Source organism: Tiliqua scincoides, chromosome 3 (assembly GCF_035046505.1).
Source record: "Tiliqua scincoides isolate rTilSci1 chromosome 3, rTilSci1.hap2, whole genome shotgun sequence".
NCBI lineage: Eukaryota > Metazoa > Chordata > Lepidosauria > Squamata > Scincidae > Tiliqua > Tiliqua scincoides.
This window is the reverse complement of record NC_089823.1, coordinates 154,462,246-154,481,365: the sequence shown is the minus strand read 5'-3', so window position 1 is coordinate 154,481,365 and position 19,120 is coordinate 154,462,246. Positions and strand designations below refer to the sequence as shown.

Below are 19,120 nucleotides of genomic sequence, written 5' to 3'. Positions count from 1 at the left end.
GGGGACCCGGGAAACTATAGGCCGGTCAGCCTAACATCTATACCATCTATAAGATGGTGGAATGCCTCATCAAAGATAGAATCTCAAAACACATAGACGAATCTATGCCTAATAAAGGTTCATTCATTCATTCATTCACATAGACGAACAAGCCTTGCTGAGGGAGAATCAGCATGGCTTCTGTAAGGGTAAGTCTTGCCTCACGAACCTTATAGAATTCAATGAAAAGGTCAACAGGCATGTGGATGCGGGGGAACCCGTGGACATTATATATCTGGACTTTCAGAAGGTGTTCGACACGGTCCCTTACCAAAGGCTACTGAAAAAACTCCACAGTCAGGGAATTAGAGGGCAGGTCCTCTCCTGGATTGAGACCTGGTTGAAGACCAGGAAACAGAGAGTGGGTGTCAATGGGCAATTTTCACAATGGAGAGAGGTGAAAAGCAGTGTGCCCCAAGGATCTGTCCTGGGACTGGTGCTTTTCAACCTCTGCATAAATGACCTGGAGACATGGATATCTTATCCACAGTTCTCCATGAGTAGTTGTTTGCATTTTATCCTTTCCTTATCACATCTCCATTTCCTTGCTGAGTTAGAGGGATAAAAACAAATCACTTGTCAGCAGCTATCTCTCACTGTCATTTCACCAAACCAGAGTAGGAGGAATATTATACCTTATAAAAATCTGTGAAACATTGGCTGGGATTCAAGTTGCCATTCAGGCTCTCTTAAGGGGCATGAGTTAGTCTGAAGGAAAGGTTGGTATTTTATCCCTTTGAAAGACTGATCCTCACGTCATATCACAAATCAAGTGTGCATACACAGAACTGCCACAGTCCTATAAACACAGACCATTTCTAACATTGTGCACATTGCCTAGCCAGCCACATGTACATAATTATGCGGCATGCCTGTGACCAAGCCTTTATGGGACTTTTTGGGTGGTTTTGTTCCTTCTGAATTACATATGATTAGTGTGTAATTATGTAGGTTGTGTACTGGCTCAGCAATTCTTATGGAGCAAGAAAGGTTTGCCTTCAGAGTGAAGAAAGCATGCAAGGCATTATCTGTACCAGATACTTTAAATAGACTTTCACAGTAATTTCTCCCCCCCCCCCCGGAATTCTGGGAACTGTAGTGGTGTGTGGGCCAGGGCTCCCTAGAGGACAACTTGTGTAGCACAGTAACTCAGAAACTGAACTACAAATCAGGACATCTCTGGTTTGAATTTTGTTTCAGCTATGAATTTTCTTACAGCGCAAATTGCTACATATGTGCTCATAAGTAAGATCAATTACCTTCAATGTGTTGGCAACCTTCAGTCTCGAAAGACTATGGTATCGCACTCTGAATGGTGGTTCTGGAACAGCGTCTAGTGTGGCTGAAAAGGCCGATTCGGGAGTGACAATCCCTTCCACACCGGGAGCAAGTGCAGTCTGTCCCTGGTCTGTCTCCCTGGCTATGGGCCTTCCTTCTTTGCCTCTTTGCCTCAGACTGTTGGCCAAGTGTCTCTTCAAACTGGGACAGGCCATGCTGCACAGCCTGCATTCAAGCAGGCCGCTCAGAGGCCAGGGTTTCCCATCTGTTGAAGTCCACTCCTAAGGCCTTCAGATCCCTCTTGCAGATGTCCTTGTATCGCAGCTGTGGTCTACCTGTAGGGCGCTTTCCTTGCACAAGTTCTCCATAGAGGAGATCCTTTGGGATCCGGCCATCATCCATTCTCACAACATGACCGAGCCAACGCAGGCGTCTCTGTTTCAGCAGTGCATACATGCTAGGGATTCCAGCTCGTTCCAGGACTGTGTTGTTGCCGAGAATGCGTCGGAGGCAGCGCATGTGGAAAGCGTTCAGTTTCCTCTCCTGTTGTGAGCGGAGAGTCCATGACTCGCTGCAGTACAGTAGTGTACTCAGGACGCAAGCTCTGTAGACCTGGATCTTGGTATGTTCCGTCAGCTTCTTATTGGACCAGACTCTCTTTGTGAGTCTGGAAAAGGTGGTAGCTGCTTTACCGATGCACTTGTTTAGCTCGGTATTGAGAGAAAGAGTGTCAGAGATCGTTGAGCCAAGGTACACAAAGTAATGGACAACCTCCAGTTCGTGTGCAGAGATTGTAATGCAGGGAGGTGAGTCCACATCCTGAACCATGACCTGTGTTTTCTTTAGGCTGATCGTCAGTCCAAAATCTTGGCAGGCCTTGCTAAAACGATCCATGAGCTGCTGGAGATCTTTGGCAGAGTGGGTAGTGACAGCTGCATCGTCGGCAAAGAGGAAGTCACGCAGACATTTCAGCTGGACTTTGGACTGTGCTCTCAGTCTGGAGAGGTTGAAGAGCTTTCCGTCTGATCTGGTCCGGAGATAGATGCCTTCTGTTGCAGTTCCAAAGGCCTGCTTCAGCAGGACAGCGAAGAAAATCCCAAACAAGGTTGGCGCAAGAACACAGCCCTGCTTCACTCCGCTTCAGATGTCAAAGGGGTCTGATGTGGAGCCATCGAAGACAACAGTGCCCTTCATGTCCTTGTGGAAAGATCTGATGATGCTGAGGAGCCTGGGTGGACATCCGATCTTGGGGAGAATCTTGAAGAGGCCGTCTCTGCTGACCAGGTCGAAAGCCTTTGTGAGATCTATGAAGGCTATAAAGAGTGGCTGTCGTTGTTCCCTGCATTTCTCCTGCAGTTGTCTAAGGGAGAATACCATATCAGTGGTGGACCTGTTGGCTCGGAATCCACACTGCGATTCTGGATAGATGCTCTCTGCAAGTACCTGGAGCCTCTTTAGTGCAACTCGGGCAAACAGCTTTCCTACAACACTAAGGAGAGAGATGCTGCGGTAGTTGTTGCAGTCACCCCTGTCACCTTTGTTCTTGTACAGCGTGATGATGTTTGCATCCCTCATGTCTTGAGGTACTCCACCTTCTCTCCAGCAAAGACAGAGGATTTCATGCAGCTCAGTGGCGATGATCTCTTTGCAGCACTTTAGGACTTCAGCAGGGATGCTGTCTTTTCCAGGTGCCTTGCCAAAGGCAAGGGAATCCAGGGCCACGTGAAGTTCTTCTAGGGTTGGTTCACTGTCAAGCTCCTCCAGCACAGGCAGGCACTCAATGTTGTTCAGTGCTTCTTCGGTGACTACATTTTCTCTGGAATATAGCTCAGAGTAGTGCTGCACCCAGCGTTCCATCTGCTGCGCCCAATCCTGGATGACCTCGCCTGTTGCAGACTTCAGAGGGGCAATTTTCTTCTGGGTTGGACCTAGGACCTGCTTGATACCATCATGCATCCCCTTGATGTTGCCCGTGTCAGCTGCTATCTGTATCTCGAAACAGAGCTGGAGCCAGTAGTCGTTAGCACATCTCCTGGCAGTCTGTTGGACTTTGCTGTGAGCAGCTCGGAGGACCTGCAGGTTGCGCTCACTGGGACAGGCCTTGTATGCTGCTTGAGCTCTCCTCTCAAGGGGGAGGGAGGGGGGATTACCTCCAATGAGGGCACAATCAAGAGGTGGCCTTGGACCGATGCAGTGGCATCACTAGGGTTCACGTCACCCAGTGCGGAATGCCAGCGCATCACACACCCCCATGCAGTGGGTGGGGCAACACCCCAGGTGGTGCGCATGGTGATGTACCATCACTCCGCCCCCACTGGTTTTTTGGCTGTACCTTTTGATTGAACAAAGATAGAACACATTCTGCATGAAATTGCGCATTGATTGATATTATAACATGATGGTATTATTCCTCCAAACTGTGATTTTAGTCATTAGTGTTGTCACTCACACACACCCCCGGGTGTCAACTTACTAACACCTTATTGTAGCAGTTTTCAAACTTTTAGCACTGGGACCCACTTTTTCGAATGACAATCTGTCCGAGACTCACCAGAAGTGATGTCATGGTGGAAGTGACATCATAAAGCAAATTACAATAAATACGTATAAATAATTAAAGTAAAACAAATAAATAAGCAGAAGCCAGCCCTGGTCCAACGTGAATTTCCTTTGTAGTCTGCCTGCAATAACACACACCCCCCTCCAAAATCAGTAAGGTTTTCAGCCCTACCCAGTGCCCAGTTCAATTTAAGAACTTCTGTTTAAACTAGATCACTGTCAGGATCCACCTGGCTTTGCAAGTCTCAAAAGAAGTTCATCTTATCAGCTGAAGCCTCTGTTTTAATCCTTTTTAGGTGGGGGGAGGCTGCCTTCTGGAGCATTTGTTGAGCTCCTGTCCCATCAGATCAGGACCATTCTGGTGGCTTCACATTCCCCTTTACCTGGTCTGACCACCAGCAAGGCACATTTGCTTACTCACGAGTAAACGCACAACCTTGAGGTTTAGTTTAGCTTTCCATCGGGTTCAATACATTTGTCTGCTTGGAGGGAGGGACTTCCTTCTCAGGTGTTTTTGGGGGCTACATTCATTGGATCAGGACCATTATGGTGTTGTTGGATTCCTCTCAGCCTGCCCTTTCTGACAGACTAAGACAAGTTTGCTTACTTGCAAGTAAATACCCTTTCCATAGGGCTCCATGCATTTTTTGTTCTCCAGTTTTTTGGCCATAACTTTTGATAGAAAGGAGATATTTCACTCTGGTGTTTTGCTTTGCATTCTGCTGGAAATTCTACATACAACAGTATATAACATGATGGGGTTACTCCTAATCACCGCGATTTTAGCATGTCACCCCCCCAGTGCACATCCCCTGGTGCAGCCCGCACCCCTAGCACCCCCCTAGCAACACCACTGGACCGATGCAAGTTCCTTGCGCCAGCCCAACATCTTTGCAACAGCGCCGTAAAGCACTTTCATGCTGACATAAAGGGAGATAGGCTGAAGCAGGCCCCGGGTGCAGTGAGTTTGTGTCCAGCAAGCTTAGCCAGTGCAGGGATCTGGGGTGTGTGTGGGGAGGGCAGAGAGGAGGGCAAGGAAGGGTGGGCAGCGGTTATTTCTGTGGGTGGGGAGCAGGAGGCGGGGCCAGGATCCTGCACTTATGCTGCATCCTAGCCCTGTTCCTGGACAACCTACAGCAGTCCCAGGCTGCTTGGATTTTTGCCACTTCTTTAGGTAGCACAGATTCGAGTACCCCCATTGGGGCTGCTGTGGCTCTCCCCAGGGTAAGGGGAAAAGCCTCCCTTCGCCTCTGGCTGATCCATGAGCAGCCCAAAACCTGCACTGGATACAGTGCAGACCCACCAGCCTGCCTGTTCCAGCACAAGTTAGGATTGGGCTGCCCCCTCCAATTAAGTGCATATAGCAGGATTCAGCAACCTATGGCTAGCAGGTCACATTCAGCCTATTACCCAAAGTTATCTGGCCCACACAGATCTCAGCTTGGGAGGTGAAGCCACTCTGCCATTCCCTGTCCAGCAAACAGCAAATTGGGCACTCTCACTCAGCCTCAGCCCATCCGGATGCCTTAATATGGGAAATTTAGTTTTGTTTTCAGATTTACAATAAGAACATTTATATGAAGCATTCGAAATAGACTCAAGTTCTCTATTCAGGCCAAGTATTATTATTCTTTTTGCCCTTGAACCAAACTGCAGCACCTAAGATCTTCTGAGAGAAGGCCTGACAGATGAAGTAATATAAATGGATATGTCTTTGTAGCACAGATATGCCTGCAGTGGCAATGAATATGTTTGAAAGAGTTACAGTGTACCGGAAGCATCATTTAGACACATGCTGCAGTTTTTTTATAGTGATATAATCCTTTTGGGAAGACATTATCTGCTGTATTAATTCTGTACTCCAGCAAACAATGTTTGTAGATGCCTATGTTCTTTGAATTATCTACCTGTTTCATGGGAAGCTAAATGGTGTCTTTGTGCCCTTACTGTAGCCAAACAACACATATTGAAGCATTGGAAAGATGCGCCCCCCCTCCACTACTCTTCAATGAACTTGAAGACCTTTTAACTTTATTAACTTCTGAATGCATGACTTACAGAAGACAACTATGTGTGGACACATTTTTGGATACTTGGACGCCCTTTTTAAGAGATCTGTGCATAGAGTGCTGCTTAATATCTTTTTATTTATTGGTCACATTTTTATACCAACCTTCCTCCAATAAGCTCAGGGTGTTGGTACATAGTTCCTTCCCACACAACAACCCTGTGAGGTAGCTGAGGCTGAGAGAGTGACTGGCCCGAGGTCACCCAGGGAGGTTCATGGTTGAGCAGGGATTTCAACCTGGATCTACCAGGTGTAGTCCATCTCCCAAACTACTACACAACCCCCTCACTCCTTATTGTCATTGTCTCTCTGTTTTCTTATTTTTTATTCACTGATACATGAAAGGGAGATCAAAAGGGGGAAAAATGGAGTTACAGTGAATGAAAAAGCTGCTGTCTTTCCAAAATTCACAATGCTTGATCAAAACTGCTCTTTTAAGACAAGATGAATGAGCACTGGGGATATTCCTCCACATTCAAAGTTCAGTCACTCTTCACTGCTAGCCACATCTTCTCTGCTGACTAGAATAGAGAAGTTACTCAAAAGGATATTGGGCGTATCTGTGTCCCTGTGGAGAAATATATACCTATGAAAATTGGCCCAGTTTTCGGTTCATGATTTGCAGCACTTACAATCCTATTTACTCAGATGTTAATCCCATTGAGTACAAAGGGACAATTTTCCCTAGTAAAGTAGTACAGCAGCATACAAACTCCCATTGCCTGGAAGAAACCAGCAAACTTACAGAACATCCTTCCAGAAAATATTTCCCCCCCCCCTCCCCGTGGTTCCAGGTATTGTCCTCTCTGATGTTTAAAGCCCATTGTGCTAAGACATCCTTTTTACTCAAGAGTTTACATCTGTGGATCTGGAGCTATGGACAATCTTCCTCATTACTTCATAAGAACATAAGAGCCCCACTGGATCAGGCCATAGGCCCATCTAGTCCAGCTTCCTATATCTCACAGTGGCCCACCAAATGCCCCAGGGAGCACACCATATAACAAGAGACCTCATCCTATTGCCCTCCCTCGCATCTGGCATTCTGACATGGCCCATTTCTAAAATCAGGAGGTTGCACATACACATCATGGCTTGTAACCAATGATGGATTTTTCCTCCAGAAACTTGTCCAATCACCTTTTAAAGGCGTCCAGGCCCGATGCCATCACCACATGCTGTGGCAAGGAGTTCCACAGACCAACCACACACTGAGTAAAGAAATATTTTCTTTTGTCTGTCCTAACCCTCCCAACACTCAATTTTAGTGGATGTCCCCTGGTTCTGGTGTTATGTGAGAGTGTAAAGAGCATCTCTCTATCCACTTTATCCTTCCCATGCATAATTTTGTATGTCTCAATCATGTCCCCCCCTCAGGCGTCTCTTTTCTAGGCTGAAGAGGCCCAAATGCCGTAGCCTTTCCTCATAAGGAAAGTGCCCCAGCCCAGTAATCGTTTTAGTCGCTTTCTTTTGCACCTTTTCCATTTCCACTATATCCTTTTTGAGATGCAGGGACCAGAACTGGACACAATACTCCAGGCGTGGCCTTACCATAGATGTGTACAACGGCATTATAATATTAGCTGTTTTCTTCTCAATTCCTTTTCTAATGATCCCAAGCATAGAATTGGCTTTCTGTACTGCCACTGACCCCCCTGTTTGCTTTACTTTACCTACTCCCTCCTATTCCACTATTCCTATTGCTTACTTATTCCCCCCTGCTTGCTTTACTTAAATGCTCCACACAAAAAATCGGCACCAATTTCTTCCCAAATTCGCACTTGGCTTCAGTACCAAGAAAATCAAATTAAATAAATTGATTTGCTTTTAAATAATAAGAATTCATTAGTTGTTCAGAGATCATGTTGTTTGCAACTGCTGTTGCAAAAATCAGGGCAGCTTTTACAGTGTAGATTGTTGCCAGAGTGATGCAATGTATCTTTTAAATTTTAGGTGCATAATTTTCTGTACTGAACTTGATTTTGTTTCTTCTTGGGTTTTTTTCCCTGCTATTTTTTAGGGATATGTTGTAGGGAGAGCTTCTATACAGTAGCGAATTAACAGCCCAGTATGGTGTTAAACAGCAATCCCACACACACTTTCCTAGAAGTAAGCCCCACTGAACACAATGGAACTTACTTCTGATTACACATGCCTAGGATTGCAGCCTGAGGGCCAAATCCTATCCAACTTTCCAGCATCAAAGCAGCCATGCCAATGGGGCATGTGCTGCATCCTGGGGGGGGTCACTCATGGAGATCTCTTCAAGGTAAGGGAACATTTGTTCCCTTACCACAGGGCTGCACTGCTGCTGCATTGGCACTACAACGTTGGATAGGATTGGGCCCCGGGGCTCTCAAGCCAATTAATTTAATTAGGCTTACCAGCTTCTGCATAAGACTGGGCTCTAGGAGGCTGAACCGTCTATCACAGTGTTTCTCAGCATTTGCCCCCCACTATACCACTTCAGATGGTTCACCTGTTTGAAGTACCATTGCAAGTAACTGGCGATTATGTCATCACCAGTTACTTCCAGGTTGGGAAGCCAGATGTGACACTCCAAACACCAGTAAGAGGCTAGGAGCAGACAAGAAACCTTTTTCAAGCAAGCAAGAAGGGTGCAATGGAGCTCTGCCCACCAAGCTGAGCCTTCTACCAGTGTTTGTCTCATCACATTGTTGGTCTCATTGCCAGGTGATGGGTGTCTGGGGGTCTACCACAAGACATCACCTCAAGTACCACCATAGAAACACTGGTCTATCAGGAAGTCCTTAATTCAAATCTTACACTGGCTGTGAACACAGTAGCTGGGCATAAACTCCATCGGCAAATTACTACCTCTCAGTCTCAGCCCCATATCTGTAACTGTATTGGAATCTCAGTAGATCTGGCAAGGACGTAGGGTGTGCTGTCAGCAGTGGCCCCTTTAAGGGTAAAGCCTGGGCATCTAGCAGAGTGTGCTGCACAGCTGCAGCCACTTGAAGGCAATCGGGCCCTCAGGCTTATAAGGAACACCTGAGGCAGGAAGGGTTTGTGGGCAGCAGAAGGAGGAAAGCTTGAGGGAGCCTGGATTAATGGACTGAAGAATTGATGGGTGAATAGACTTTGGAGACACTGGAGTTTGGTGTGTGGCTGTTGTGCCCAAGACCTGCTGAGGACCAAGGGGCTGCTGTAGTGGTGGGAGGCTGCTGGTAGGAGAGTGGACCTCTGCAGGTTGCACAGGTGAGCTACCCTGGAGGTGGGGTCCAGCAGGACTGCAAGGCAGAACTAGGGCCATTCTTGGGTAAAAAAGGGGTGCTAATTAGCTAAAAGTGGGCATAATTCTCCAGGCAGAGCTTGGCCTGGGAATCTGGCAGAACAGTAACTGGGGATAATAATGCGATCCTTGAAAGATCGCTCTGCAGACTACCAAGCTGAGGTAAGTAACACTTTGAATATCCCAAAGTACTATATAAATGCTTTTTTTGGAGGAAATTATGGGTTCTGCCACAATTTTCTATCTATCTGTCCATTCACCTACTGCAGAGGAGTGAAAAGAGCTCAGTCTCCAAAGCTAACTATGAATTACAAACATAAAAGGAAGGGAGACAATTCAGCTTTCAGAAAACAATTGTTAGGCTTTTACACAGGTAAATGTTTTCTCTTCCATCACACAGTTTGGAGCTTGTACTTTCAGTGCTACCTGGAAGCTCAACTGTCTTCATGCACTCATGGTTTACAGCCTAACATTCTCCATTAAAACAAATCCACTTGCTTCTGAAACAACTGCAAAATGTCTGATATTCTATCTGCAGAAGTTCAACACATACAACAGAAATTCCCTGGTGTGCCAGTAGTATGTCTGAATCCTAGAACTAGAGGATCATTGCTAGAGATAAAAGAAGCTGCCATTATTCATGCTATCTCAGCTTTTGTTTTTTCTGAGCCTTTTTCAAGGATGTTAATGTTTGCTGGATGTTAATTTCCAGCTTCCTTTTTTGGCTGTCCATCAAATGCTGAACATTCCCTTTTATCTTGGGTTCTAACATAACAAAAGCAAGATTTACAGCTCAGATACTGCCAAGTGCAGAGATTCTACACACAACTGTTGTGTGAAGGTCAGAACAAACAGATTCAATGGAATCAGAGAATGTTAAGGCTGGAAGGGATCTTGGAGGTCACCTAGTCCACCCACCAGCCTGCCTAGTCAGTGCAGGCAATCACACCATCCCTGAGAGGAAGCTATTCACCTCTGCTTGAAAACCTCCAAGGAAGAAAGCTCCACAACTATGCGAGGCAGATAGTTCCAATGCCAGACACAGGCAGCAATTACAGTTAGGAGATTCTTCCTAATGTCTAGCCCAGGGGTGTCAAACCCGTTTCATACAGAGGGCCAAAGTTAGCATTCATGCTGCCTGCTGAGGGCCAGAAGTGACAACATTAAGCAGATGATGGCCAGAAATAAGCACTTTTTTCTCATATAGAAACTCAATGGCTGCAAATGACAGAAAATGCACAAATCTCGTTCATATTTTTCAAGATATGAGAGAGCCCAATGATAATGGGAGCTGGATAAATTGTTTTCCGGGGGGGGGGGGGGGGAAGAGACATTTGGCCCATGGGCCTTATGTTTGACACCCCTGGTCTAGTCTAAATTTACTTCCTTGTAATTTTAACCTATTGCTTTTAGTTCTGCCCTCAGGTACCACAGAAAGTACGACTTCCCTTCTTCTGTGTGACAGCTCTTCAGATACTTGAAGATGTCTCTCATATCTCCCCTAAGCCTTCTCCAGGCTCAACATACCACAGTCTTTTAACTGTTCCTCATAGGAGTTGGTTGTCAGGCCCCTCACCATCTTAGCTACCCTCCTCTGAACCCACTTCAGCTTATCAGTGTCCTTCTTAAAACATGATGGCACCCAAAAAAGGTTGGCCAAGGAGAGTAGTATTTAGTAGTTAGTGCACCCACACCCAATCCTGATTCCTTCTTTCCCTTTATTGGGCTAGTAGCTGAATGGGTAAAAATTTTGGTATCCACTGCCACCATCCCCAGGTTATAGGCAGAGGAGGGCCATCTGGAGTCTCCCCCCACCAGTAGAACACTGAACCCCAAGGTTTTCTATTAAAAATCAATCCCACAATAGCATCTGCAGAGCAAAGAGGTGTGACAATCCACTGAATTACCCATGAACATGGAACACGAAGACCAGCGGTTCTCAAACTTTTTGTCTCTGGAGCTCCTAAATGGAGTCTCAGTGAGCCCCAGAGAGTCAGACTTGGTGCATGCACGAAGTCGCACAGAGCGGAGCAGATGGCAGCCATTTATGGTGGAGCCCCTGAAGCAGTCTCAGGGAGGCTCAGGGCTCCTCGGAGCACTTCTAGGTGAGAAATTCTGAAGCAGACAAAGTGTAAAATATAACTAGTTTATTAAAAGTCTTAACAAAAAGGATTAAACAAAATGGAAAAAAGCAGGTAACAAAAGCACAGCAGGATAATGAAAAATGCTGTTGTAACAAGCCACTTGATGGCCATTTTGGAACCATAGCTGCAAATGGCAGCAGTTTTGGCGGTCTGCTGCTGCCTCTCCACAGGAGTGCAGATGAGCTGGTTCAGGGCACAGTGGGAAGAACAGGACAGGGAGGGGATGAGCAGGGGGAGAGGACTGGTGGGAGATGAAATGGGGAAGGGAAGGATGATGGTGTGCACCAGGATCCCATCCCCATTCCTTCTCCTCCTCCTCCCGTTCTTCATCTTTCCTTAGTTCTGCACCAGTAAAATTGTTGGCTCAGATCTGAGGAGACCCATTCAGGCAGTGGTGGCTTGCCCCAGAATAAGGGAATGAAATTTCCCTTACCATGAAGAGACCTTCATGGTTGCCTCCCACCATTTGGTTATGGGAATTTAGTTAGGACTTCTAGTGGACCGCAAGCTGAACATGAATGAGCAGGTGTGAACATCAGAACATCACAGCAGTGTGATCTGTCTGCAAAAAAGGCTAAGACATTACTGTGGTGAGTTTCTTGGTCCCCCCCCATTTCTGCCTATTTTCCTATATATTTTGAACACTTTGCATTCCTCAGAAGTTTCTGTGCCATACTTCACAAGGAGCCATTGTTCATTGTATGAAACTCCTCCATTACAAGGGAGAAAGAAAGTATATGGCTTTGTCTTGGTCCAAGTGGTGGAACGGAATGACTGTTCTACTGTCATAATTAAGAACATAACAGCCCCACTGGATCAGGCCATAGGCCCATCTAGTCCAGCTTCCTGTATCTCACAGCGGCCCACCAAATGCTCCAGGGAGCACACCAGATAACAAGAGACCTGCATCCTGGTGCCCTCCCTTGCATCTGACATAGCCCACTTCTAAAATCAGGAGGTTGCACATACACATCAAGGGTTGCACCCATAATGGATTTTTCCTCCAGAAACTTGTCCAATCCCCTTTTAAAGGCATCTAGGCCAGATGCTATCACCACATCCTGTGGCAAGGAGTTCCACAAATGATGAAATTCTTAGTTAGGATTGGGCTGCGAGACACCTAGTTCTTTTTAACACATGTTGTTGCCAAGCCAGGTATCCCCCATCCTTGGTCTTTATTGAAAGTATGAACAAATTACACTGTGACCTACTTATTGTAAAGGGATTTATAGATGGTGGTCTCTTGTCTAGTAGCATGTTGGCCTAGATTGCTTTTTGTCATTCCCATTTGATGACCTTTAGGAAATTACAGATGTAATAAGGTGGAGAAAGTGTGCAGAATTTGAGGACTTGGTAGTCCTCCAGCAAATTAATAGGGAAACAGTCGGTCAGATATGATTAGTGAAACTGAGAATGATATTGCAGACACATTGGGTAAACCACAACCAAAAAAGGATTGTGTTGTGTCGAGTTGTATAAGTTGGATAAGTCATCTCAGCATCTCACGTCTTCCTTGTATTTTACAAAACCTAATAATTATATTTTGTTTTCAGTCAAACTGTATGTGAGCCCCTCCCCTTTACTATGGAAGTACAGTTATTTCCCAGCTGTTTGTCCTACATTTCTATTAGTCTTTCTTTGCCATCCCTGGAGGGAGGCCAGACATATAAGGGGATACTAAAACATGCAGCAGAATCCCAGATTGGAGTCAAAATTAGATGTTTCAGAACCATTTTGCAGGGCACAAGGGTCACTATCTTTGATCTGGTTGCACAAATATGTTGCAGCAAGACTACGCTTCTAAAGATTGAAGAGGATACTTCCACCCCACCCTTGGAGAGAACCTTGGTAGGAAATTATCTCAAAGTTTATTTTTCAAAAACAAAAGCAAGCAGTTCCATGTATGAGATGAAAGAACAAGAAATTCTAGTTTTGTCTCCCAACTAAGTTCATCTATATATTAAATATTTGCCAGTCTGAAATCAGTTTTTCTCACAGAAGCACCAACTAGCTTAGGGCCCAATCCATACCAGTTTGCACTGGCTCAGTGTTGGCATGCAGTATTGCAAATGTTTCGTAAGGCACACTTGCGACACTTACTGCCAGGCCAGTGCGCGTGCTGGCTGAGCATGAGCCCGTGCTCAGCCAGTACTGGGCAGAGGATGGGCGACCGCTGCTCTGAGCTCCAGCCAGGTGGTGGAGAGGTGAGTGAGGATGTGGGAGGGGGCAGGACCTACGGAGCTCAGCTCTGCCAGATCCATAGCCCTGTGTTGGGTCTTCCGGCCCGACATGGGGCTGCTTTACTCTGCACTGGCTAAATAGCCAACTCAGAGTAGAGCAGCCCCATTGCGGGACTGCTTCCTTTACTCAGGGGAAGGGAACAAATGTCCCCTTCCTGATGTTCATAGGAGGCATTGGCAGCATTTTGGTGCCGCTGCAATCCTGGGAACCAGGCAGCTCAGGATTGGGCTGCCCATTCATAAAAAAAAGTATACTCTTCAGAAGGGAGAAAGACGGTCTGAAGAAAATAATCAGGTTTTGAAAAACATTTGCATCAGTATTCCACATTCTCACGAAATCTGCATTTGAGCCACCAAAACAGCTTCAAAACCAAAAAGGTCTCACACAGTGCAATCCTATGCATGTCTACTCAGAAGTCAGTTCCATTATGCTCAATGGGGCTTACTCCCAGGAATGTGTGTATAGGATTGCAGCCACAATCTTAGCCACACTGGGTCCAGTACTCCTTATCGTTTCATTTTTCTTTCTTCAGATTTGTATGGCCTGGTACAAGTTACTGTGTTCATCACTCACCTGTAATCAGGTTGTCCACCAGGGTGGTCGGCATACAGAAGATCCCCACCAACACATCGCTGATAGCCAGGTTGAGAATGAAAATGTTGGTGACAGTTCGCATCTGCCGATTCTTCAGCACAATGAAGCACACCAGCATGTTCCCGACCATACACATGAAGAAGATAAAGAGATAGGCAATGATGAACATGGCAGCCACTAGAGACGAATGCTGATAGTAGGATGAGAAGGTATAGTTCTCCTTGTGGCGACGGTTGGCACTTTGATTCCTAAGGAATGCAGGGCTGCTGTTGGAAGGGCTGAAGGTGCCACCTGAGGTGGAAAAAATGAGAAGTAAATAAAGCTTGTAATTGCCACCAGGCCCAATAAAGACATGTTTGGGTCAAAGAGCCACAATTTTTACTGAGCAGTAACACTCTTCAGCAAGTGCTCCCTAATCTAACAGCCCAATCCTAACTAAATCTCTCCACCGCTGATGCAGCTGTGTCAGTGGATCTCCTTGGATCTGCACCAGCTATTTTGCCAGTGCAAGTCCAAGGAAAATAGGAGAGAGAGAAGGCAGTTAGGACGCAACATATGCTGATGCCACCAGGATCCATCCCCCTTCTGCCTCTCGCCTGCCCCTCTTTGCACTCCTCAGATCCTCTCCTCCTCCCTTCTTCCCACCTCATGCCCTGCCACTGGATTACCTTCACTTCTGAAGGTAGCCAGCAGCAGCAGCAGCAGGCCTCCAGCATCAACACCATTTGCAATGGGAGACCCAAAATGGCTGCTGGCTACTCTGCCACGCCATATAACAATTCATGACAGCAAAACTGTGTTCCACTGTTGTAAAGGGCAGCACAGCCCTATAGTGGATTCGGCTGTAACTCAACTAAGGCTGCAGTCGAATGCATACTTATGTGGGAGTAAGTCCCATTAAACTCAGTGGAACTTCTCAGTAGACATGCCTGGATTGCACTGTAAACTTATTTATTTAAAAGATTGTTGCTTGCTTCTGTTCATGGGAGTCAATAATTACACAAACCCTGCCCAACAGCCTCATACCTTTCCAGAAGGAGGTGGGCCAAAGCACCAAGGGAGTACTCAAACTGGAGTACCACAGGAGCCTCCTTAAACATATAATGGATGTTTGAAGTGTAAATGGGTTCATTGGGTCCCAGTAAAGGCCAGTTTATAAAAGCAGGAGAATGAAGTGGTAAAGCCAGGGTGGTGTAATGATTCTGAAGTTGGATTTAGACCTGGAAAATCCAGGTTCAAATTGCTCCCAAAAAAAAAAAGCACACAACTCATTTGCCAGTGACATGCAGTGGCGTCACTAGGATTCCTGTCACCCCATGCAGTGGGTGGGGCAATGCCCCAGGTGGTGGGCGTGGTGATGCACCATTGCCCCGCCCCCACTGGTTTTTGGCTGTACCTTTCAACAGAACACAGATATTTCAATGTGGTTTGTTTCATTGCGTTCTGCATGAAATTATGCATTGATTGATATAGAACATGATGGGATTATTCCTCCAAACTCTGATTTTAGTGATTTTGAAAACTTGGAGAGTCACACACACACACACACACACACACACACACACACACACACACACACACACACCCATCAACTTACTAACACCTTATTGCAGCAGTTCTCAAACTTTTAGAACTGGGACCCACTTTTTAGAATGACAATCTGTCCAGGACCCATTGGATATGATGTCATGGCCAAAAGAGACATCATCAAGCAAATTAAAATAAATAATTATAAATAAATTAAAATAAAAAATAATTAAATAAGGGGGAGCCAGTCCTGTTCCACCAAGTGAATCTACTCTGAAGTAAGTCTTATTGTGGTCAATGGGGCTTACTTTGTAGTCTGCCTGCAATAACAACCCCGCAAAAAGAATCAATGAAATTTCCAGCCCTCCCCAGTGCCCAGTTTAAGTTCTTCTGTTTCAGGCACATAAAGTTAAAGACCCTCCTGGTTTTGCAAGTGCAAAATAGAAAACTTTCCCCTCACCAGTTCAAGCCCCTTTTTTGTCCTTTTTAGTGGGGGGAAGAGGCTGCCTTCTGGAGCATTTGTTGTGCTCCAGTTCCATTGGATTGGGACCCTTCTGGTGGCCTCACATTCCCCTTTGCCTGGCCTGACCATCAGCCAAGGCACATCTGCCTACTCACAAGTAAACACAACCACATGGCTGAGTTTGCTTTCCATAGAGCTCAAGAGACTGCAGGAGGGAGGGAAGGACTTCCTTCTCTGGTGTTTTGGGGGCTGCATTCTTTGGATCAGGACCATTCTGACCTCCTTTGAGTCCTCTCAGCCTGCCCTTTCCGACGGACTAAAGCAAGTTCGACTACTCGCAAGTAAACATGGCCATGTGGCTTTCTGGCTCAATAGATGCAGCTGGGAAGGAGGCAGGGCCCTCCTTCTCCCTTTTGTGTTTTTGGGGACTGCACTCATTGGATCAGGACCATTCAGGTGTTGTTGGATTCCTCTCAGCCTGCCCTTTCTGATGGACTATGGCAAGTACGCGGACTTGTAAATGCACAATACAGCTCACTTTCACTTTTTCTAGGGATCCATGCATTTTTTTTCCTTCTGGTTTTTTGGCCACAACTTTTGAACGAAAGGAGCTATTTCCATTCTGTTTTTTGCATTGCGTTCCGCTGGACATTCCGTATCAAACGGTTTAGGCATGACACAGTAGCTCCTAACCCCGTGATGTTAGCACATCTTCCCCTCCAGGGCGCATCACACACCCCCCGTGCGGCCCGCATCCCCCGCACCCCCTTAGCGATGCCAGTGGTGACATGATAGCAAACCATTAGATGTAAAAATCTAAGTTTTTGCATTAATGGCATATTTTAATTGTCCGGCAAGACCCTCTGGGAACTGAGAAGTCAAGAAGAAGCCTGTAGTTTTGAAAAAAAGGGGGGGGAAAAGACCACCACCACCCAGTCTTAAGCTGTTTGCTTCTAGGAAAGATTTTCAAAATACCATGACGGAGGGATTTCTATGTTTGTTAGTTCTTGTCAGCTCCTGCCTTCACCGTATCTCTAGCATTAGAAATTGAAAACCATTTTCTCCTCAACTGTTAGCTTTACAAATTCCTGAAAAGGAAGCCTGATCTCCTCAGGCTTTTGTTTCACCAGCTTGAAAACACCACCAGCAGAATTTAGTTAACATGTTGTGCTGATGCTTGAGACAAAACTGAATCCAGCTCTGTTAGCACAAAGCAGGGCTAAGAAAAATAATCAGGCTTGAGAAAAGCAAAATAAGTAGAGTGAAGTCACCTGGGGATGGGGTGGGGAGGAAATGTCTAAATCAGAAAGAAACACTATTTGCTCCTTGTCTCATTTCCTTGTATGTTGGATTGGCTGTTTACAATACATTGCAGGGGTACAGTATTTTCTGGAAATGGGGAGCCATTTTGGCATCAGTGGATGAATGCAACAAGGTATTGAGGAAAGTGTTAATTAAAGTGAAGATGGCATTTTTCTCTACAGAGTGAAGATGAGCGCATGCATACATAACACAAAGACACACATCCATATCTGTGTGTATGTGTGAGAGAATATAGGCTGATCTCTCTCTCTCACTCACTCAGTCCTGTTGAGAAGCCATTCAGGATCCCGAAGCAGATACTGCACTCATCCCATGATGTCTCTTTCTCACCATAGAGATGAATGGCAACCTTTGACCTACATGTTATTTTTCTGATAGAAAGTTCATATATGTTTCACCTTAACCAACCCACCGGAAACATATTTCTGATGTGTTTTGACTGAGTTAACTTTCAAGAAAGTTAATATATGCTGAGGATTGACAGCCTGATTTTAATTTCCAATTTTTTATTCAATAGCAGGTCCAGAAATGTGTGAAGGAGTACTTGTCTGGCGGGGTGTTTGCCCTCTTCGTCTCCCCTGTGCAATCTCTGCTGCAATAAAAGCAGAGTTACCAATCCCTTTGACAGGCATCTGAGGAGTAGAGGCTGGTTTGGATCTTACACCTACCTGTCGATTAAACCTGAGATTCCTTGCTTGTGTGCTGACGTGGCAGCCTCCTATACTGAGAGGGCTATACCATGGATTTTCCAAACTTGAAGCAGTGACAAAAACAGATTGCCAAGGTTTTCCTTTTGGAATCCCTATAATATTTGTACTGAAACTCTAGTCAATAACACTTTTTAGGGAGAACTCTAATGCTTTGGTGACACACCAAACATGTCTATTTCTCACACTGAGGGTTCAGCTAGACAACAGGTTTCCTCATTCACTGCTCCTGAAAAGAAAACAGCCTGTTGGACAATCCCTGAAGACAAAATTCTGTTCTTGAGACACACAACTCATTGGAAATTAGAAGTGATAAATAGCAAATACAACAGAGTTTAGCTCTCTGTAATGGACACTGTGTCATTGATTTGATGTAATGACAACATGACAAGGAATGGGGGTACTTTGCTTTTCAGGAGTCTGTATGTAGAATCAATACAGATACATCATTCATACTCCTCTCCACCTGTTCAAAACAAAGCTGGTTTTGCACATGGAAAACTTGCGGCAAAAATGTTTCCAAATTTGAATCAGGCAACTCACCTAAAGTCTGTGGAATTCAATATACCACTTGATTTTTAATGGACTTTGAATCCAAATTTTAAAGCAACCCACATTTTTTTTTCTACAGAGAAAGAAGAAACAGAAGTCCTTACCTTCTTCCCCTTCCATGATGCAGTCAGTCCCCCTCTGGCTCCTTCTGCAATTTTACAGGAAGGCTGAGTCTTCAGCAATATAGTGGAGTAGCAAAAATTGACTCTACTCTTTCTCTAGCTTTAGTATATCTCTCTCACACAGAGAGAGGGCAATCGTGTTATTCTAGAGAAGGTTGTGCACTATATAACAATGGGCTTGAAAGTCTGCCTGCTCACACTTTAACACTAGTCACCCAGCTGCTCTTAAAGCTTCAGTTGACTAAGG

The 19,120-nt window shown here is 45.5% G+C and overlaps 1 protein-coding gene across 1 annotated transcript in view; it reads right to left on the bottom strand.

The window, feature by feature from the left end:
* NPFFR1 (neuropeptide FF receptor 1) overlaps window positions 1-14,396 on the bottom strand; it is a 34,017-nt gene extending 19,621 nt beyond the window's left edge. Inside the window, exon 1 of the mRNA XM_066621919.1 lies at window positions 14,159-14,396. Coding sequence (XP_066478016.1) covers window positions 14,159-14,348 — 190 coding nt within the window. The 5' untranslated portion in view covers window positions 14,349-14,396. The remainder of the gene's footprint in view (window positions 1-14,158) is intronic.
* Between the last annotated feature and the right edge of the window lie 4,724 nt (window positions 14,397-19,120).